This window comes from Mercenaria mercenaria, chromosome 13 (genome assembly GCF_021730395.1).
Source record: "Mercenaria mercenaria strain notata chromosome 13, MADL_Memer_1, whole genome shotgun sequence".
Taxonomy (NCBI): Eukaryota; Metazoa; Mollusca; class Bivalvia; order Venerida; family Veneridae; genus Mercenaria; species Mercenaria mercenaria.
This window is the reverse complement of record NC_069373.1, coordinates 27,886,055-27,909,125: the sequence shown is the minus strand read 5'-3', so window position 1 is coordinate 27,909,125 and position 23,071 is coordinate 27,886,055. Positions and strand designations below refer to the sequence as shown.

Here is a 23,071-nt window from a genome sequence, read left to right as displayed (position 1 = left end):
TGTTTCTTGTGCAAGTCCAAGGAATAAATTGCCACTCATTGTTATATAACTCAAAAAATGTTCAATCCTATCCCTAACATGACTGAAGGAACAAATTGCATTTATGATGTCTTCAATATTTATATCATGATAAAAAGCAAGAGAAGATACTTGTGAAACAACAGCTGGTAAAAAACTACATGCACATAAGAATGAAGTTTTGCAGTGATACGCTGATGAGGCGTAAAAAACAAAAATTCTTTGTTTCCGGTATCCCGACCTACCCTAAATTTTTGGCCCAACCCTAAATGTTTTTATGGCCTTGGAGAATATTTTTTTCAACTTTTTAACAAAAAGTTGCTGCACTTTCTGTGCTTTAAACATGGTCAGTGATGTTAGAAATCAACTTACTGATGCTCTAAAGGCATAACCCCCTTATTGTACCCCCCGACAACAAAGTTGTAAAGGGGCGTATACTGGTTTCAAGTTGTCTGTCTGTCTGTCTGTCCATCTGTCCGTAGACGCAATCTTGTGCGCACCATCTCTCCTTATCCCCTTGACAGAATTTAATGAAACTTCACACAAGTGATCAGTACCAACAGTAGTTGTGCATGGGGCATGTTAGGTTCTTTTAGAAAAAAATTTTGCAGAGTTATGGGACTTTGATTTTTGTTACTATACTATATACATAGACACAATCTTGTGCGCACCATCTCTCCTCATCCCCTTGACACAATTTAATGAAACTTCACACAAGTGATCAGTAACAACAGTAGTTGTGCATGGGGCATGTTAGGTTCTTTCAGAAAAAAATTTGCAAAGTTATTGGACTTTGTTTTTTTGTTAGTATACTATATACATAGACACAATCTTGTGCGCACCATCTCTTCTCATCCCCTTGACATAATTTAATGAAACTTCACACAAGTGATCAGTAACAACAGTAGTTGTGCATGGGGCATGTTAGGTTCTTTCAGCGACAAAAATTGCAGAGTTATGGGACTTTGTTTCTTGTTAACATACTATGTACATACAGTCTGCATATGCAATCTTGTGCGTGCCTAATCTACTAAACCCTTGCACACAATTTAATGAAACTTCACACAAGTGATCAGTACCAACCCTAGTTGTGCATGGTGCATGTTACATTCTTTTAGATAAATATTCTGCATAGTTAATGGACTTTGTTTTTTGTTACTATACTGTATACATACAGTCTATATACATACAGTCCACATAATTATGCAATCTTGTGTGCGTCAAATTGCAATGTACTGTGTCAGTGCATGCGGGGGGTACATTCATCACCTTTAGTGATAGCTCTAGTTTATATTCATTTTTGACACAAAAATAATTTCCGAAAAGTCTCCCTTAATAAAAAAAAATTCCAAAAAAAAATTTCCGACCTACCTACCCTAATTTTTTTAGCATCTTACCAGAAACAAAGAATTTTTTCTTTTTAGGCCTGACTATCTAATACAACCGAGCTCCCTGTAGTTGAACAGAAATAGCTTGTCTGACTGTTTGCTCTAGACTTGTTTGATATTTGTTTACTTATTTTTTCCTGAAATATAAATCAGATTCTACCGTTAATGATTTTTAGCTCATCTGATTTTTTTTTTTAAAATGATGAGTTAATCACTTGATCGGCATCGGCATTGCCTGGTTAAGTTTTATGTTTAGGTCAACTTTTCTTCTAAACTGTCAAAGCTATTGCTTTAAAACTTGCAACACTTGTTCACCATCAATAGCTGACTCTGTACAGCAAGAAACATAACTCCATCCTGCTTTTTGCAAGAATTATAGCCCCTTTTGGACTTAGAAAATATCAGATTTCTTGGTTAAGTTTTATGTTTAGGTCAACTTTTCTCCTAAACTATCAAAGCTATTGCTTTGAAACTTACAACAATGGTCAGAAGCTGACTCTGTACAACAAGAAACATAACTCTACATTGCTTTTTGCAAAAGTTATGGCCCTTTTTGGACTTAGAAAATCATGGTAGGACAATATACAGGGACAAAAAAATCAGATGAGCGTCTGCACCCGCAAGGCGTTGCTCTTGTTTTAATTTCTCGTAAGCTATTACACATTGTTAACCTCTCTTTAGCACATTCCATTTCAGTATTAGATTTTTGTTTGTTTCTTTTATCTTTTCAAAATAAGAATGTTTTTGATATTTGCTACTTAAGCATGTTTATTTTTACACACTATGTCCTCTGCTCAATGAAATGAAGTGTTTTTGCAGCTTACTTCTTTCATTAGCTAGACTATTCAAAGAATAGGTAGAGTTATTGCATTCACCTGTGCGTCAGCATCTGTGTCCCAATAATGTGTATGTAAGCTGGTATCTCAGTAACTACCTGTGAGATTGGATTGAAACTTCACACACTTGTTCCCTGTGATGATCTTACTTACATTGTACAGGTTCCGTAACTCTCTGTTGTTTTTAGCTTACCTGAGCCATAGGCTCATGGTGAGCTTTTGTGACCGCTCAGTGCCCATCGTCAGTTGTCAGTCATCAGTCAAAATTTTTCAAAGAATTGAATTCCATGCAGAACTCTGGTTGCCATGGCAACCGAAAGGAAAAACTTTTTAAAATCTTCTTGTCCAAAACTGCAAGGCATAGAGCCTTGATATTTGGCTTGTGACATCATGAAATGGTCCTCTATGAAGGTTGTTCAAATTGTGCCCCTGGGGTGAAAAGAGGCCCCGCCCCGGGGAGTCTGAAGTTTTACATAGACTTATATAGGAAAAAACTTTAAAAATCTTCTTGTCTAAAACCACAAGACCTAGGCCTTTGATATTTGGTATGTAGCATTGCCTTGTGGTCCTCTACCAAAATTGTTCAAATTATAACCCTGGGGTGAAAAGAGGCCCTGCCCCGGGGGACTCAAGTTTTACATAGACATATAGGACCTTCTTGTCTGAAACTGCAAGGCCTAGGCTTTTGATATTTGGTATGTTGCATTGCCTTGTGGTCCTCTACCAAAATTGTTCAAATTATGCCCCTATGGTGAAAATAGGCCCTGCCCCGGGGGTCTCAAGTTTTACATAGACTTAGTATATAGGAAAAAACTTTTAAAATTTTCTTGCCTTAAACTGCAAGGCATAGGCTTTTGGTATGTTGACTTGCCTAGTGTTCCTCTACCAAAATTGTTCAAATTATGCCCCTGGGGTGAAAAGAGGCCCTGCCCTGGGGGTCCCAAATTTAACATAGAGTTATTTATGAAAAAAATTAAAAATCTTCTTGTCTGAAAACTCAAGGTTAGGCCTTTGATATTTGGTATGTAGCATTACCTAGTGGATCTCCTAACAAGATTGTTCAAATTATGCCCCTGGGATGAAAAGAGGCCCCGCCCTGGGGTCACTTGTTATATAAGTTATATAGGAATAAATACTTCAAAAATTAACAGATCATATTTCCTAGACTGTTTAATTATAATAACCTGATGACCCCAAGTGATTAGGGGTCACTTGACTGTGACTTTGACCTACTGACCTACTTTCTTGTTTTTTAAGATACAGTCTTGAAATTTGGATGACATGTAACAGTTTTGCACACCAATTTTAAAACTGACTTTCATTGACCATGGGGGCCTCCGTGGCCGAGTGGTTAGAGTCGTTGACTTCAAACCATTTGCCCCTCATCGATGTGGGTTCGAAACCTCATTTGAGGCGTAGAATTCTTCACGTGAGGAAGCCATCCAGCTGGCTTACGGAAGGTCGGTGGTTCTACCCAGGTGCCCGCTCGTGATGAAATTATGTACAGAGGGGCACCTGGGGTCTTCCTCCACCATTAAAGCTGGAAAGTCGCCATATGACCTAAAATTGTGTCGGTGCGACGTTAAACCCAACAACAACAAAAATTCATTGACCATGAATATGACCTACTGACCTATTCCTGTTTGGCTCCATATAACCTATACTGTGTTGGTGCGCTGTAAAACCCAAATAAATAAATTGTAATATTTAAGCATCAGTTTGCCATTTTAAACATGGCTCATATTACTCAGGTGAGCGATTCAGGGTCATCATGACCCTTTTGTTTTTATGCCCCCACTTTGCGGGGGGGGGGGGGGGGGGGGGGGGGGTGCATATAGATTTGCCCTTGTCAGTCCGTCCGTCTGTCCTTCCGAGAATGTTGTGTCGCGCCTAGCTCCAAAAGTATTTGACGTAGGGTCACAAAACTTTACAGGAATGTTGGTCAGCATGTGCAGTTGTGCACCCGGGGTTTCACGTCCAGATTCATTCAGTCGTGTATGAGTTATGGGCCCTGACTTTGTAAAAATTGGTCATTTTAGTGTTGTGTTGCGCCTAGCTCCAAAAGTGTTTGAGGTAGAGTCACAAAACTTTACAGGAATGTTGGTCAGCATGTGTTGTTGTGCACCTGGGGTTTCTCGTCCGGATTCATTCAGTCATGTAGGAGTTATGGCCCCTGACTTAGTTAAAAATTGTTCATTTTAATGTTGTGTCGCATGTAGAGTCACCAAAGTTTACAGGAATGTTGGTCAGCATGTGCAGTTGTGCACCTGGGGTTTCGCATCCGGATTCATTCAGTATTGTAGGAGTTATGGCCCCTGACCCAGGAAAAAATTTGTGTCCTTTGTCATATAGTGGGGGCATCTGTGTCCCATGGACACATTTCTAGTTTAATTCTGCCCCTTTTTCGACTTGGCAAGTTTTGATTTAATAAGTTTTTGTATGTAAGCTGGTATCTCAGTACTGGGATGGGAATGGATTGAAACTTCATACACTTGTTCACTGTATTGAATTGACTTGCATTGTACAGGTTCCATAAGTTGTTTTTTTTTCATTTTTACAAAATTATTCCCCTTTTCCAACTTTTATGTTTATCTAATTGACAAGGCTGAATAATAAAGCATTGCTGTCCTCCAACAGCTCTTGTTTTGATAATGTAATCAGTTTACAAAATTGGAATATCATTTTAAAACAAGAAAGATGTGGGTGTCAGTATCTTTATACATCATTGTACCCCCCGACAACAAAGTTGTAAGGGGGGGTATACTGGTTTCAGGTTGTCTGTCTGTCTGTCCGTCTGGCCGTCTGTCCGTAGACGCAATCTTGTGCGCACCATCTCTCCTTATCCCCTTGACAGAATTTAATGAAACTTCACACAAGTGATCAGTACCAACAGTAGTTGTGCATGGGGCATGTTAGGTTCTTTTAGAAAAAAAAATTGCAGAGTTATGGGACTTTGTTTTTTTTGTTACTATACTATATACATAGACACAATCTTGTGTGCACCATCTCTCCTCATTCCCTTGACACAATTTAATGAAACTTCACACAAGTGATCAGTAACAACAGTAGTTGTGCATGGGGTATGTTAGGTTCTTTCAGAAAAAAAATTTGCAGAGTTATGGGACTTTGATTTTTTGTTAGTATACTATATACATAGACACAATCTTGTGCGCACCATCTCTCCTCATCCCCTTGACACAATTTAATGAAACTTCACACAAGTGATCAGTAACAACAGTAGTTGTGCATGGGGCATGTTAGGTTCTTTCAGCGACAAAAATTGCAGAGTTATGGGACTTTGTTTCTTGTTAACATACTATGTACATACAGTCTGCATATGCAATCTTGTGCGTGCCTAATCTACCAAACCCTTGCACACAATTTAATGAAACTTCACACAAGTGATCAGTACCAACCCTAGTTGTGCATGGTGCATGTTACATTCTTTTAGATAAATATTCTGCATAGTTATGGGACTTTGTTTTTTGTTACTATACTGTATACATACAGTCTATATACATACAGTCCACATTATGCAATCTTGTGTGTGTCAAATTGCAATGTACTGTGTCAGTGCATGCGGGGGGTACATTCATCACCTTTAGTGATAGCTCTAGTTAAAGTTGTTTTCTTTACTTTTTTAATGAAAAACAATTTTACCATATCCCTAATAAAGATGTTTTAAGGTTTAAATTAGTTGAATAACAAAAGACGTAAACTTACTTGATGTTGGATGTATGTTCCTCTTAACCCTTACCCTGCTAAATTTCTATAATGAACTTGTCCATCTTTCAGTTTGGACAGTACCATTAACTGTTAAAAGGGGTGCTTACCAAAAAATACTGAATGAATGGCAAACAGTGCAGATCATTATCAGGCTGCACAGATGTGCAGGTTGATCATGATCTACACTTGTCACAGAGGCAGAACCATTCATGTCCAGCATGATGAGGGTTAAGCCGTTTTCATTTCATAAATAACAATGTTATGATTCTCGTTAATTTTAGTTACTAGCAGTCATTTAAGGAGATGATTTCGGTCAGACTGACATTCTAGTAACCATGAACTTTGTTAAATCTTGACTGGTTTATTATTAATGTATTGGTGTATTTAGGTTTTTGAATGATTTTAGAATAAAAAATAAAGGATTTTATCTACATGATTCTTTTTTACAGGATGAGAAGGAGAGACAGTTAACAAAGATGAAAGAGAAGGTTGCCAAGCAACGGGAGAAGAGGGTACCATCACCTGGATTCTCTAAGGTTAGTAAAAATGTATACTGTTATGGCAATTGAGTACTGCCTGAAACGTAAAAAAAAAATTTAGTTGAATTATTTTAAGAACATGAAACATGTTTTTCAAAGAGAGTTTACATGAAATTGGAATAAAAGCTAACTACAATTATTTTTACAGTTAAATTGCTGGAAATACATGATTTTGTTAAAGGCCATAAGGTGGATATAAAGGAGTAAAATGGAGTTTGCTGAAAACCTATACTTTTTGACCAAATTTTAATAAGCTGGTAGTTCTCAACAGAGACATGTTTCACTTGTATAATCAAGAATTGTATGCTCATTATATTTGAACATATACTGTAGAATGGGTTGTATTCATACTGGTTAAAAATTATTTCTGCTCATAATGTTGAAAAGAGCAAGTCAGAAATTCAATTCAGACCTAAATATTATACAATATTATCCTTAAAGGGCACTGACCTCCAGATTTTGACTAAAATTGTTCATCCTTTAAAATTGAAGTAAGGCTATATTATGAATATTAGAATATGATTTTTTGTTTCTAAACTATCTTAAAAGTGCCAGATCAAGAAAAAAAAAGATGCCCAAGTCAGGAATCGAACACAGGCCGCCGTGGCAATAAAAACTTTCTTGCTGTCTTTACCAATACACCACGGAGAAATGTATTTAACAACCGTTAAATATAGATATTTATCATATACCTATATAAATTCTGTTTTAAAAAAATGATCTTGTATTTCACAATTAAATATGAACAGGCAGAAAAAAAATCTGTATTGTACCTTTTAAATTCTGTATTGTACCTTACCATATTGTATTCTGCCGGGCTATTTTCATTAATATGCATGACCTGACACAGTTCTATAAATAGTGCACATAAAAACTTCACTAAGTTCCATTTTAATATTGATAAACATTAAATATTTCGTTCAATAACAAAACAACAAACAAAAAGGTAGTGGCATATAATAAAAGGGTCATTATAACAGTAGCTAGATCTGGGATTTTGTATTCGGCTCTCGTGGATTTTGCAAGGTCGGATCACACTCGGCGCTTGCGTGCCTCGTGGGATCCGATCTAGCAAAAATCCACATATTGAGCTACTGTTATAATAACCCTATTTTATAGTCAAGGCAGTTTACCTCGAGTAAAGCATTACAAAAGCTTTTCAATTTTCAGTATTAAAATTAGTAAAAACAACTAAATAAATTCTCATGTGTTTCCTTAACATAATAGTGTGTCAGTAATTAAGTTTCAAACCTTTTTAGCTCACCTGAGCACAAAGTGCTCAAGGTGAACTTTTGTGATTGCCCTGTGTCCGTCGTCAGTCGTCTGTCCATCCGTCGTCAACAATTTGGCTGTTAACACTCTAGAGGTCACAATTTTGGCCTTATCTTAATGAAACTTGGTCAGAATGTTACCCTCAATAAAATCTTGGACGAGGTCGATATTGGGTCATCTGGGGTCAAAAACTAGGTCACCAGGTCAAATCAAAGGAAAAGCATGTTAACACTCTAGAGGTCACAATTTTGGCCCAATCTTAATGAAACTTGGTAAGAATGTTACCCTTAATAAACCTGGACGAGTTTTATATTGAGTCATCTGGGATCAAAAACTAGGTCACTAGGTCAAATCAACGGAAAAGCTTGTTAACACTTTAGAGGTCACAATTTTGGCCCAATCTTAATGAAACTTGGTCAGAATGTTACTCTCAATAAAATCTTGGACGAGTTCGATATTGGGTCATCTGGGGTCAAAAACTAGGTCACCAGGTCAAATCAAAGGAGAAGTTTGTTAACACTGTAGAGGCCACATTTATGACTATATCTTCATGAAACTTGGTCAAAATGTTAATCTTGATGATCTTATGGTCTAGAATGAATCTGGATCAGGTAGGGTCAAAAACTAGGTCACCAGGTGAAATCAAAGGAAAAGCTAGTTAACACTCTAGAGGCCAAATTTATGACTTATCTTAATGAAACTTAATCAGAATGTTAATCTTGATGATCTTTAGGTCAAGTTCAAATCTGGATCAGGTGGGGTCAAAAACTAGGTCACTAGGGCAAATCAAAGGAAAAGCTTGTTAACACTCTAGGGGCCACATTTATGACTGTATCTTCATGAAACTTGGTCAGAATGTTAATCTTGATGATCTTTAGGTCAAGTTCGAATTTGGTCATGTGGGGTCAAAAACTAGGTCACCGGGTCAAATCAAAGGAAAAGTTAGTTCACACTTCAGAGGCCACATTTATGACCATATCTTAATGAAACTTGGTCAGAATGTTAATCTTGATGATCTTTAGGCCAATAGGTCAGGTAAGTGATACAGGGCCTTCATGGCCCTCTTGTTTAAGAAATATTTTCTTTTTTTTTCTTGTTGTTAGATCTGGAGGCCAGTGCCTTTAAAATATAGCAGTTGCAAACAAATGTTACCTATCAAATTGCAAAATAAAAGTGACATGAAAATAACCCAGTCTAGAGTAATTATTACAGTTTGAAGTATTTACAACTGTTACTGCTACAGATACTAATATATGTAACAAATTGTCTCTTGTCTAAAGTTTTATAAGCCTATAATAATGAATTTGATGCTTAGCATGCAAGATATTCTAGTCTTAACATTTAAGGTAGTTCTGCACATTCAGATCACACATTTTTCTACAATGTAGAATGTCATTAAACCCTGATTTTTCAAAACTTCAGAATATACTTAGAAAATTAGGCAAATAAAAAAAGGTAGGTTTGTGTGCTAGATTGAATTTGGAATCAATGGGAAAATCACAATTTTGATGACATATTCCCAAATAGAATTCTTTTACAATGCAGATTTTAATGAAATTTCTCACAATTATAAACTAACAAGTGGTCTATAATATGTTGAAATAATATGTATAAGTCTGTGTGCTTGTTTTTAAGATATTTGCCAGTGATCCACACATTTCAAGCTGATTTTGAGACATTATTTGGAATCATTTACCTAAAATGGCAACCTTTTTAGATATCATATTTTACCTGTAGAAAAATAGTAACATTGATGTTCTAATAATTTTACTGGCAGGTTGCTGTTAAAAAAATGGTTTTCATTTCTGTATGGCGAGTCCAGGCTTTACTCTATGCTATCTGGATAAATGACGTTAAGCCATTACTTCCGGTTTATCAAACATGCAGAACTACCTTAACATTTTTGTTTTGTTGTCATCTAACAGCATTATATGCAAAAAAGAAACAGATCAAGGTTTGAATGTCATTAGAATTTATATTTGTTAATTCATTGATGTAGAGTAAATGGAAATCTTCTGAGAGAATTGTACACTAAAATCCAACAAGAACAAAAATGTTTTATTGTAACACAGTACAACACAGTAATGGATCTAATTTCAATATAATATATTTAGTATTATTTACATTATATTCTATGATATGTGTTGTATGTTATATAACTGTTTGGAAGTAAACTTCATTATAACTTCTTAATGATGTTTAATATTAAAAGAATTATAATATCCCATTTTAAAGGCATAATGGTAAAAATGTATAAGGAAAAGAAAATAATGTCAATATAAAAATCTTGGCAAACAGTATGCTTCATACATAAAACATCTGTACATGGAATGCTGTATGTTATACACAATATTATGTAATGAAATATGCATGATATTTATTGAGTGTTACAATGTATGTTCAAAATTAAAATGTTAGATATGAGGAGTCAGATAGTTCCCAGAATAAATTGAAACTTGACAATACCATTTCAGTTACAGCCAATAGCAGAGGATTAGTTTTAGAAGTACTAAAACAGTAAGAGTTCTCAGTACACAAACATTGCTGCATGATGTTTGTAGTATAGGTCTGCTTGTTGTAGTTTGCATGAATAAGTCATTGTTGTTTAAGTGAACCTATTGCTATTTCATAAAACAGTGTTTCAAGCATCAATCTGTGCTTTTGCATTATATAGTGCTTGAAGCGAAAGATGGACCTTTTTATAGACATAATTGTCTTTTTTAGCTTGAGTATTTGAAGAGTAAGGAGGGCTATTGTACTGGCCTCAGTGTTACCATTGTTTCTTTTTGGGGTTAAATTTTTATGTTCACTATGTCTTCTCAGCTGCACCGAATATCGTCAAACCTCTCATAAGGATATGTCTTAAAGGGTAAGGAAAGCCTTTAAGTTAATTTTATATGAAAGCTATCATCAAGACTTTCATAACGCTGAAAGAATTTTTAAAATGGGACCACTATTGAAAAAGATATGGCAGTTTGAAATTTAAGAAAATGGCTGATCATGGAGGCAGCCATTTTAGTGTGTTTATGGCGTAATTTATACACTGTTGAATTCTTTATTTAGCAAATAACCTTTTAAATAGATTACTTTTCATATGTTTCTTGAGTGTAAGGTGTAAACATGATAATTTCTTTCATTATAGCTGGAAAAAGTAGAGAAATTATTTTACAGAAATAAGTAAATACAGTTCAAATGTGTATCTAAAAATTTAATAAACCCGCCATTTTGTTTTTTGTTGTCATGAAAACAAAATGGCTGCCAATTTGACCAAATATTTAAATGCTCATGATTTCCTCTTTTTATGCCCCCGAAGGGAGGCATATAGTTTTTGAACTGTCTGTCCGTCTGTCAGTCTGTCGGTCTGTCCGCAATTTTCGTGTCCGGTCCATATCTTTGTCATCGATGGATGGATTTTCAAATAACTTGGCATGAATGTGTACCACAGTAAGACGACGTGTTGCGCGCAAGACCCAGGTCCGTAGCTCAAAGGTCAAGGTCACATTTAGACGTTAAAGGTCATTTTTCATGATGTGCATTCGTGTCCGGTCCATATCTTTGTCATCGATGGATGGATTTTCAAATAACTTGGCATGAATGTGTACCACAGTAAGACGACGTGTCGCGTGCAAGACCCATGTCCGTAGCTCAAAGGTCAAGGTCACACTTAGACGTTAAAGATCATTTTTCATGATAGTGCATTCGTGTCCGGTCCATATCTTTGTCATCCATGGATGGATTTTTAAATAACTTGGCATGAATGTGTACCACAGTAAGACAACGTGTCGCACGCAAGACCCAGGTCCATAGCTCAAAGGTCAAGGTCACACTTAGACGTTAAAGGTCATATTTCATGATAGTGCATTGATGGGCGTGTCCGGTCCATATCTTTGTCATTCGTGCATGGATTTTAAAATTATTGGGCATGAATGTGTACCACAGTAAGACGACGTGTCGCGCGCAAGACCCAGGTCCGTAGGTCAAAGGTCCTAAACTCTAACATCGGCCATAACTATTCATTCAAAGTGCCATCGGGGGCATGTGTCATCCTATGGAGACAGCTCTTGTTTATTCTGATTTTGAAAATTCTTTCACTTCCTTAAATGATTTAAGAAATCCCAGCTGACGAAATTAACGTAACAACTTCCCTATAGATCAAGGTCGTCGGGCTCAAATATTATTATATATATTGTATGTTTATATATATATATTTAACAAATATTGTAATACTTTTGGTTAACTGTTCATGGCAAGCTTCAAAATTTAACTTAATGTGTGGACTAGTCTTATGAGAAGGCAGGTAACTCATGGTTTAGGGACCCAAAGGGTAAAGGTCACTAGGAATATTCAAATAACTTGGCACAAACTTTCATCCTAACAAGAGGATATGTCACTTTCAAGACACATAACCCTACCTTTATGGTCAAGGTCAAACTTAGAAGTAAAAGATTTAAGGATCATTTTTCCCGACCAGGATATTCAAATAAGTTGGCACAAACATTCACCAAGACAACCTATCCTGTCCTGTTCGGATCCATGCCCCTACCTTAAAGGTTAAGATCACACTAAGGGGTCAAATATTTTTTCATGCCTGGTCTGTAATATATAGTTTGATAAGATATATATCATACTATATGGATATTCTAACAGCCATGGTGTAAACATTCATCATGGCAACACAATATGCTGCATGCGAGATCAAGACCCTCAGCTATACTTTCTGTTACTTGTTCTATTGTCAAAGTGCCATTACTCTCCGGACTTGCACTTCCATGTCCTAACATCACATAATGGGACATTCATGTCCAATGGACACATTACGAGTTTCATGCTGTTTTAATTTCAACTCCTCCTTGTTTCTTAATACATGTACCTGTGCATGCCCTGGCTGAAGTAGTTTTTATCAAATTTTTTTTCTTATCCTTTTTTCTGCTACTCCTTATTGTTTCTTGGTATCCCCCATACACCCCCCAATAAAATATTCATTTTTAAGTGTGTTCTTTTTAAGTTTTTGTACTTTTTCATGTTCCTTCCTCTTTTAATTCCTTGTGTTTCTTGATAACCTCCATTAGTACCCTCAAGTCTCCCCACCAGAAAGTTAATAAGATCTGTTTAATTTTTCATTTCTGTCATATTCAGTTCACTATTGACAGACATTTTTGAATAGCCAGGTGTACTGTTCTTCAGCAGTGTTTGGTCAGTTATTACCAACACCCTGTCTAAAAAAGAAGTGACCAAGGCTTACACTGATAGTCACTCCCCTAATTACATTCAAACAAAAGTCTTTAATATTTCTTTGATTCAGGATTAAGTAGGTTTTCTTTCACCTGTACCAGTAAATGGCTTAATTTATTTGGACTGAAATACAGGAAGCGGTAAAACAAAACCAGAATAACTGAAACTTTATGTAACTCACACGACTACCAGCCTGACTGGTCTAACCTCCCTTTTCTTAAAATCCAGTATTTACCCACAAATTTGAAATTGCCTGAAAGATCTCAGAAATCTGCTTGACTTCTGACAAGCAGAACAAGTGAACTAAACACATTCAGATATTTATCCCATATTTCAGTTAAAATTTAAACATTCTCTTTCATAGCAGTTAAAGTTCTCTTTCATAGCAGTTAAACATTCTCTTTCATAGCAGTTAAAGTTCTCTTTCATAGCAGTTAAAGTGGTACTAAAACATTCTTTGATTTTGGTAAATTATCAGGAGCTAAGGTAGCTAGGATTGAAAATGTCATTTTTAAACAAGTACAGAGCAGTGAGCTAGGGCACTGAAAAGTAATGTTTTTCAAAGTTCTTTCTTATAGAAAAAATGGTCAACTTTAAAATAACTTCTTTAAATATTTCACATCTACATTATGTCATATATATTGATATATATATAGAGAGATTCACATGAATAATACTCATTCATTTTTCGAAAACTAGATATGTTAGTTTCATGTGAACTGCTTAATATAGATTTACGAAAAATTAAAAGGGTGTACATTTAAATTTCCATTTAAAACCACTTTCCTAATCTAGATTTTTATTTACATTACTTTAAGTCTGTAAACACTTGTTATTTGATATGTAAATAAGTAAATGACTGATAGACCTTAGGTAGTTCAAACATAAATATATGTTCCCAATCACCAAGGCTGATTCCATGAATTTTGTTCCCCTTGGAAGGAGAGCGGTATGTTGTTGCTCTTGTATGGGTTCTATCACCTGTCATAGTTTGCCTGTTTGTAGACAGTTTGTTTTCTGCTCAAAACCTGAAGAATATTTTGACCTATGGCTGTCAAACTTCATACATGACAAAGTTGTGTTCAGGATGAAAGGTCAACAAGGTTGAGTCACAGTTTATAAAATTACATGACGAGGTACATGTGTTAAAAAACTAGCTGTTGTAGTAATCAGGTGAAGAGCACTTTAAATGCACAGTCAGGGTGATGCTTGTGTGTTGTTGGCAATTTTTGTCAAACATTCCGGCTCTTTGTTAACCTTTGGCCTGTTAAATTTATTAAAATGGACTAGTCCATCATTGTACCCTCCGACAACAAAGTTGTAAGTGGGGGTATACTGGTTTCAGGTTATCTGTCTGTCTGTCCGTCTGTCGTAGACACAATCTTGTGCGCACCAACTCTCCTCATCTCCTTGACACAATTTAATGAATCTTCACAAAAGTGATCAGTAACAACAGTAGTTGTGCATGATGCATGTTAGGTTCTTTCAGAAATTTTTTTTGCAGAGTTATGGGACTATGTTTTTTGTTACTATACTATATACATAGACACAATCTTTTGCGCACCAACTCTCCTCATCCCCTTGACACAATTTAATGAAACTTCACACAAGTGTTCAGTAACAACAGTAGTTGTGCATGGTGCATATTAGGTTCTTTCAGAAAAAAAAATTGCACAGTTACGGGACTTTGATTTTTGTTACTATACTATATACATACAGTCTGCATATGCAATCTTGTGTGCACCAACTCTCCTCATCCCCGTGACACAATTTAATGAAACTTCACAAAAGTGATCAGTAACAACAGTAGTTGTGCATGATGCACGTTAGGTTCTTTCAGAAAAAAAATTAGCAGAGTTATGGGACTTTGTTTTTTGTTACTATACTATATACATAGACACAATCTTGTGCGCACCAACCTCCTCATCCCCTTGACACAATTTAATGAAACTTCACACAAGTGATCAGTAACAACAGCAGTTGTGCATGGTGCACGTTAGGTTCTTTCAGAAAAAAAAATTGCAGAGTTACGGGACTTTGATTTTTGTTACTATACTATATACATACAGTCTGCATATGCAATCTTGTGCGCGCATATTCTCCTGAACCCATGCACACAATTTAATGAAACTTAACACAAGTGATCAGTAGTAACCCTAGTTGTGCATGGTGCATGTTAGGTTCTTTCAGAAAAAAATTCTGCACAGTTATGGGACTTTTTTTTTTGTTAATATACTATATACATTCAGTCTGCACATGCAATCTTGTGCGCACCGAATCTCCCGAACCCTTGCACACAATTTAATGAAACTTCACACAAGTGATCAGTACCAATCCTACTTGTGCATGGTGCATGGTGCATGTTACGTTCTTTTAGATAAATATTCTGCTATTCAGTTATGGGACTTTGTTTTTTGTTACTATACTATATACATACAGGCTTTATACTTACAGTCCACATAATTATGCAGTCTTGTGTGCGTCAAATTGCAATGTACTGTGTCAGTGCATGTGGGGGGTACATTCATCACCTTCAGTGATAGCTCTAGTTCAGTTTGGGCAGTACCATTTATTAATCACTGAAAATTAACTGACCGAATAGCGGACATTGCATGCACGGATGTGCAGGCTGATTTTGGTCAGCACTGGTTGCAGAGTCAGAAGGTTAAAGGCACAGAAACCCGCCTCTTAGCTTAATATGGAAAGCGCCGATCTACGGATCGAGGGATTGTGAGTTCCATCCTCGGGCGGGCCGTAAGTTCTCCATGACGATTTGATAAAAAACATTGTGTCTGAAATAATTCGTCCTCTGATTCATGTGGGGAAGTTGGCAGTTACTTGCGGAGAACAGGTTTGCACTGGTACAGAATCCAGGAACACTGGTTAGGTTAACTGCCCGCCGTTACATAACTGAAATACTGTTGAAAAATGGTACCCCAAACCCAAATAAAACAAAACAAAACAAAGGCACAGAAAACAAATAACTTTTATGTTTTTGTTGAAGTTTAACACCTCTGTTATCTGTGTATTTCTCAGGTTTACATTCTCAGCAGTTTTCATTATTTATGGCAAATTGATTCATTTACCTATTGATTAGCAAAAAAAAGTTCATGCATGCAAATGAATAAATGACAACTTGTCCCAGCAGAAACAAGTGCCTTTGATTCACACTAATACAGTCCATAGCTATATTTTAGAGTGAATACAGATTTTTTATCTTTCATTGCCTTTGAAGCAAAGGGAACTGAAGGAAAAGCCTAGTGTCTTATGTCATGATCCTTATTTTTAGCTCGACTATTCATAGAATAGTAGTGCTATTGGACTCACCCATGCGTCGGCGTCGGCGTCCCGATTTGGTTAAGGTTTTGTATGTAAGCTGGTATCTCAGTAACCACTTGTGGGAATGGATTGAAACTTCATACACTTATTCACTGTGATAAACTGACCTACACTGCACAGGTTCCATAACTCTATTTTCCTTTTTCCAAAATTATGCCCCTTTTTCGACTTAGAAATTCTTGGTTAAGGTTTTGTATGTAAGCTGGTATCTCAGTAACCACTAGCAGGAACGGATTGAAACTTCACACACTTATTCACTGTGATAAACTGACCTACATTGCATAGGTTCCATAACTCTGTTTTGCTTTTTTACAAAATTATGTCCCTTTTTTGACTTAGAAATTCTTGGTTAAGGTTTTGTATGTAAGCTGGTATCTCAGTAACGACTTGTGGGAATGGATTGAAACTTCACACACTTACTCACTGTGATAAACTGACCTACATTGCACAGGTTCCTTAACTCTGTTTTGCTTTTTTATGAAATTATGCCCCCTTTTCGACTTAGAAATTCTTGGTTAAGGTTTTGTATGTAAGCTGTTATCTCAGTACACACTAATGGGAATGGATTGAAACTTCACACACTTGTTCACTGTCATGATCTGACATGCACTGTATAGGTCCCATAACTCTACTTTGCAATTTTTTCAAAATTATGCCTCTTTTTCAACTTAGAAGTTTTTGGTTAAGTTTTTTGTATGTAAGCTGGTATTTCATTATCCACTTATGGAAAAGGATTGAAACTTCACGCACTTGTTCACTGTCATGATCTGACATGCACTGTATAGGTCCCATAACTCTACTTTGCAATTTTTTCAAAATTATGCCTCTTTTTCAACTTAGAAGTTTTTGGTTAAGTTTTTTGTATGTAAGCTGGTATTTCATTATCCATTTATGGAAAAGGATTGAAACTTCACGCACTTGTTCACTTTATGAGCTGATAAGCACTGTGAAGGTTCCATAACCCTTTTTCCCATTTTTACAAAATTATGTCCCTTTTTCGACTTTTGTATTCATTCAATTGACAAGGCTGTTGAATAGTCGAGCGTTGCTGTCCTCCGACAGCTCTTGTTTACAGATACATTTATTAAGACCTTCGTGCTTCTGTTTATGAACTGCTTAAAGATTTGCACCTGTCTACAAAAATAAACGCAAGTTCTTGAATTTTTGATCCACAGAATATCTGTTTAATTTATGCTAATGAAATGGTTTCTTGTTTTTGTTTTGTTTTATATACACATAGAAAATTACAATCAAATTTTCATTTATAAGGAAACAGTATTTGTAAATTTCTTCATGTTTACTATAAGCTAACTGGTAAAGTCTGTATATAAAGAGCACAAGATTTTGAGTTTGATCCCTGGGGGAGATATAAATCTATGTTCTCTGTGGATTTGGGCAGCCACTCAGGGCACGAAATTCATCCTCGTTAAAAATGATGTTAACTCAGTATGGTATTATTCACAAGTTTTTTCCATGTATTAAGTGCAAGGTTTTATTTCTAGTACATGTACTTTCAATTGAGAAAACTTCAGTATCGTTAACGCTATTAATTTTCCTATTAAGTTACATGTATTAGAGGTTTTAACATTTAAGTCTCAATATATTGACCCTTGTGGTAAATAAATCAATTCAATTCCATATGCCTGAATAGGCTTACAAGTAATGAGTTTAATTATACAAATACAAACACTTGAATTACATTAGTAAATTAGAAGGAAGATTGTTAAATCCAATTTTGGATTGATTACTGTAAGTGAAATATATTACGGAGATACTGTAACTGTTTTATAAATTTTGTTCTACAAGTATCAGAATAATCTACATTATCTGTGGGAGGGTGTGAAACTTCATTTGGTGTGTAAAACTCTTTCATGTGAGGATAGCCATGCAACTGTTGGAGGGTTGGTGGTTCTACCCAGGTGACCCTGCCCATTATGAAATAATACTTGGAGGGGCACCTGGGATTTTCCTCCACCATGAAAAGCTGGAAAGTTGTTATATAACCAATAATTAACCAAACTGGAATTGCAATAGGGGTAAAATGACCTCAAGGGGAGGGGTGCGGTCATGACTGTTTTTTACAATAAGGCTGTTATTATTATTATTGTCATTGTTAATATTGTTATAATAATTACTATTATTATTATTATGTACAATGCCATTGAATATATCATTGTATAAAAATAAGCGTTTAATCAAATTATTGAGTTTCAAGTTTCAAGTTTAATTGTGTTGTTGTGATGTTAAACCCCACATTTAAAAAAAAGAAAGAAATCTACATTATTTATTGGTCATTGAACATGACAGTTTGAATGGTTTAGTGTTAAATGTGTCGGCCACTCAACCCATAGGTCATGTGTTTGAGCCAAACTGGGGTCACAACCATGACCTTTTATATGACACCCGTATTGGTTTTTCCAGAAAGCATACTTGAGAACGATTAATATAAGCATTAAGCTTTCATCACAATTAAGCTGAAATTATGAACTTATGTTTCATTTTTTATTTTTACAATTTATCATCACAATCTACTGTTTTGGTATTATTTTAGGAATAAGTTCTCAGCATGAGGTAAAAACAAAACACAATCCCTTACAATCAGTAATCCTGCCTTTGATCTGTAAATATATACAGTCATCTAACCTTTAACTTAGATAGCTGTAGTGGAATAGACTGGGTCTACCTTCATTCAGAAAATCTGTTCTTTAGATCTACCCTTCATATGCTTATGAATTAGTTACTTTCACCCCTGGGTTTTTAGCTCACCAGAGCCAAAGGCTCAGGGTGAGCTATTCTGATCAGTCACCGTCCGGCGTCCGTAAACTTTTACTTTAAATGACATCTCCTCATAAACCGCTAGGCCAATTTCATCCAAACTTCACAGGAATGTTCCTTGGGTGAAGCTCTACAAAAATTGTTCAAAGAATTGAATTCCATGCAGAGCTCTGGTTGCCATGGCAACAGAAAGGAAAAACTTTAAAAATATTCTCCTCAAAAACCAGAAGCCCTAGAGCTTAGATATTGGTGTGAAGCATTGCCTAGTGGACCTCTACCAAGTTTGTTCAAATCATGACCCCGGGGTCAAAATTGACCCCGCCCCAGGGGTCACTTGATTTTACATAGGAAAATCTTCAAAAATCTTCTTCTCAAAAACCAGAAGCCCTAGAGCTTTGCCTAGTGGACCTCTACAAAATTTGTTCAAATCGTGATCCCAGGGGTCAAAATTGACCCCGCCCCAGGGGTCACTTGATTTTACATAGGAAAATCTTCAAAATTTTTCTAAAAATAAACCAGAAGGCCTAGAGCTTAGATATTTCACATGTAGCATTGCCTAGTAGACCTCTACAAAATTTGTTCAAATCATGACCCCCGGGATCAAAATTTACCCCGCCCCATGGGGTTACTTGATTGTACATAGAAAAATCTTCAAAATTTTCTAAAAAAAAAAAACCAGAAGGCCTAGAGCTTAGATATTTCACATGTAGCATTGCCTAGTGGACCTCTACAACATTTGTTCAAATCATGACCCCTGGGGTCAAATTGACCCCGCCCCATGGGGTTACTTGGTTGTACATAGAAAAATCTTCAAAATTTTCTAAAAATAAACCAGAAGGCCTAGAGCTTTGATATTTGACATGTAGTATTGCCTAGTGGACCTCTACAAAAGTAGTTTAAATCTAGACCCCCCAGGGTCAAATTGACCCAGCCCCAGGGTTTACTTGATTGTACATTGGGAAATCTTCATAAATTTGCTAAAAATAAACCAGAAGGCCTAGATCTTAGATATCTGATATGTAACATTTCCTAGTAGACTTCTACAAACTTTGTTCAAATCATGACCCCGGGTAAAATTGGCCCCGCCCCAGGGGTTACTTGATGTACATCGGAAAATCTTCCAAAATTTTTCTAAAAATCATCAGTTTGACATTTGAAACATGTAGCTCATATTACTCTGGTGAGCGATCCATAGTAGGAGTTTACCTTCCATGTTCCTATGGGTCAAAATCCTAGACTTACACATAGGCTGATAAAATCCCTGTACATTATTTCATATTAATTAATGCCAGATTTCAGATGATTAAATGGAGTGACATTACAGGCAGTGTTGTGACATGAAATTTGAACAAAATGATGATAACTGAAATAGTAGACACATGAATATTCTTTATTATGCCCCCCTTTTGCAGATGTTGGTTGGTTGGTCGGTCGGTATGTAGACCAATCCGTTTCCGGATGATAACTCAAGAACGCTTGGGCCTAGGATCATGAAAGTTGATAAGGAGGTTGGTCATCACCAGCAGAATGATGGCCTCTATTGATTTTGAGATCAGTATGTCAAAGGTCAAGGTCACACTGACCCGGCACAGTAAAAAGGTTTCCGGATGATAACTCAAGAATGCTTGGGCCTAGGATCATGAAAGTTGATAGGGAGGTTGGTCATGACCAGCAGAATGATGGCCTCTATTGATTTTGAGGTCAGTAGGTCAAAGGTCAAGGTCACAGTAACCCGAAACAGTAAAATGGTTTCCAGATGATAACTCAAAAATGCTTGGGCATAAGATCGTGAAAGCTGATAGGGAGGCTGGTCATCACCAGTAGATGACCCCTATGGATTTTGAGGTCAGTAGGTCAAAGGTCAAGGTCACAGTAACCCGAAACAGTAAAATGGTTTCCAGATGATAACTCAAAAATGCTTGGGCATAAGATCGTGAAAGCTGATAGGGAGGCTGGTCATCACCAGTAGATGACCCCTATGGATTTTGAGGTCAGTAGGTTAAAGGTCAAGGTCACAGTGACCAGGAACAGTAAAACAGTTTCTGGACGATATTTGAAGAACGCTTGGGCCTAGGATCAGGAAAATTGATGACAAGCAGATGACCCCTATTGATTTTGAGGTCATTAGGTCGAGGGTTCAACGCAATAGGGGCGTATCTACATATTTTACCAAAAATTACTTTTTTTGATTTTTCACTTTATTTTGACCTAATTTATATACTGTGAAAATTTAAACCAGATGTTTCAGTTATTTATATCATTATTTTGATATTGCAATAAGGGCGTATCTCAGATTGCCTTGATTTTTATGCGCAATATGGAAGTAAGTTGACTTACTGCCTTATTGCATGCAAAAAAGTATCCAGTAGTCTTAATATCTATCCTGCAATACAGGCTTGTGTAATCAGATAATTTCTGTGATGTCATAATGATGACATCATAAGGTAACAAGGGCATTATCCTGATGCATGACCCTTAAAGTAAATGTAGTATTGTCACATTTTATGACATTGAAGTCAAGAAAAGCTTTTTTATGCTTATGAGAGTCAGTACTTACAAATGGTAGATTCATCCTGTGTGCATGGATATGTTAATATAAAATTTAGCTACAGTTAAATGATATACCCCCATTCATCTTACTGCTACCTAATACACTAGTAGCCCAATACTTTCAAAGTGAAAGCCATACTTGCCCCACACAATCTGACTAAAGTACTTGATCTTCTAAACGAAGATCTGAGAACGACCCATTCACATTCGTCTTCTGTATATTTTGGATTTCCATTATTGCTATTTTTATGTTATCCAATCAGACGACTTGTTCGATTGTCAAAGGATAAGAAAAATATGCGGTTATTCCAGGACTCGAACCCGGGACCCCTCGTTTACAAAGCAAGTGGCCTACCGACTGAGCTAATCGGCTATCTGATACATTACGACATAAGAATTGTAAATATCAAAAGTCAATGCTACATGTAGATTTGCAAGATGTTGTAAGCTAGGCTCTGAATGGCTAGCGAAAGAGCCGTCAGAACGAGGCAATGAATAGGTCGTTTTCAGATCCTATGCGTAGCGTAATATAGGAGATGTACTTTAGTCAGATTGTGCCCCACAATAATTATTGCCAAATAGAAAGATTTCTATTCTCGTAAAATAAAATGAATATATCAACATTTTATCCAAAATTAACAGTTTAAAAATATTAATTGGGCTAGGTTATAAAAAGGCTATACTCTATTCTTGAAGACTTCAGAAGGTGTATCATGATTAAAGTAAGTCTATATTCTGTATTCTTAAAGATTTTTAAAGGTGTATCCTTGTTCTTAAAGATATTTAAATGTGTATCATGGTAGGAAATATTTCAATTTCCTTGAATTTTGTAAAGTCGTACCATGGTCGAAGTAAGTCCATGTTCTATATCCTTGCAGGCTTTTTAAGATGTATCATGGTTTAAAAATATTTTTATGCCCTTGAAAAATGTTAGGGAGTTAAAAAAAATGATTTTCTTGAAAACAAATAAATTGCAGTACCAATTACTTGAAGATTTTTACACTTGTGCCTGCTTACCCGGTACAGTATTGCAAAAGGATTATAGTCCACGAAAACTGTAGGTGAAACTCCATGTATATATAAAAGGGGAAGTCCAGCAATGAAATGTGATAATACATGAAAGGCGTCTGGCCTAGGAAAAACTCAATAATCTGTACCAAAATTTTAGTTGTATGGCACCAAAAGAAACAAAATATTCAAAATGAGGTAGAAATGTGCATTTTTAAAAAAAATTTAGTTACTTTAATAATAAAATGAAAATCAAAAAGGTGTCATACATCAAAAGCCAGTACTTCAGGCTATAGTTTACAGTGAACAGCCACAGCCTAAGACATACAGCATACATTCTTTTAAATGTAAGTGTGACTGTATTATTCAGTAACATAATAATACATGA

At 36.0% G+C, this 23,071-nt stretch overlaps 1 protein-coding gene across 2 annotated transcripts in view; it reads left to right on the top strand.

Annotated features, from left to right (window-relative positions):
• Positions 1–23,071, top strand: part of LOC123530466 (trichohyalin-like) — a 149,832-nt gene that overhangs the window by 110,579 nt on the left and 16,182 nt on the right. Inside the window, exons 50-51 of one of the 2 annotated variants that reach the window (XM_053521379.1) lie at positions 6,418–6,504; positions 10,254–10,296. In XM_053521379.1, the coding sequence (XP_053377354.1) occupies positions 6,418–6,504; positions 10,254–10,277 (111 nt within the window). In that variant the 3' untranslated portion in view covers positions 10,278–10,296. The remainder of the gene's footprint in view (positions 1–6,417; positions 6,505–10,253; positions 10,297–23,071) is intronic. The other variant, XM_053521380.1, reaches the window with a different exon arrangement.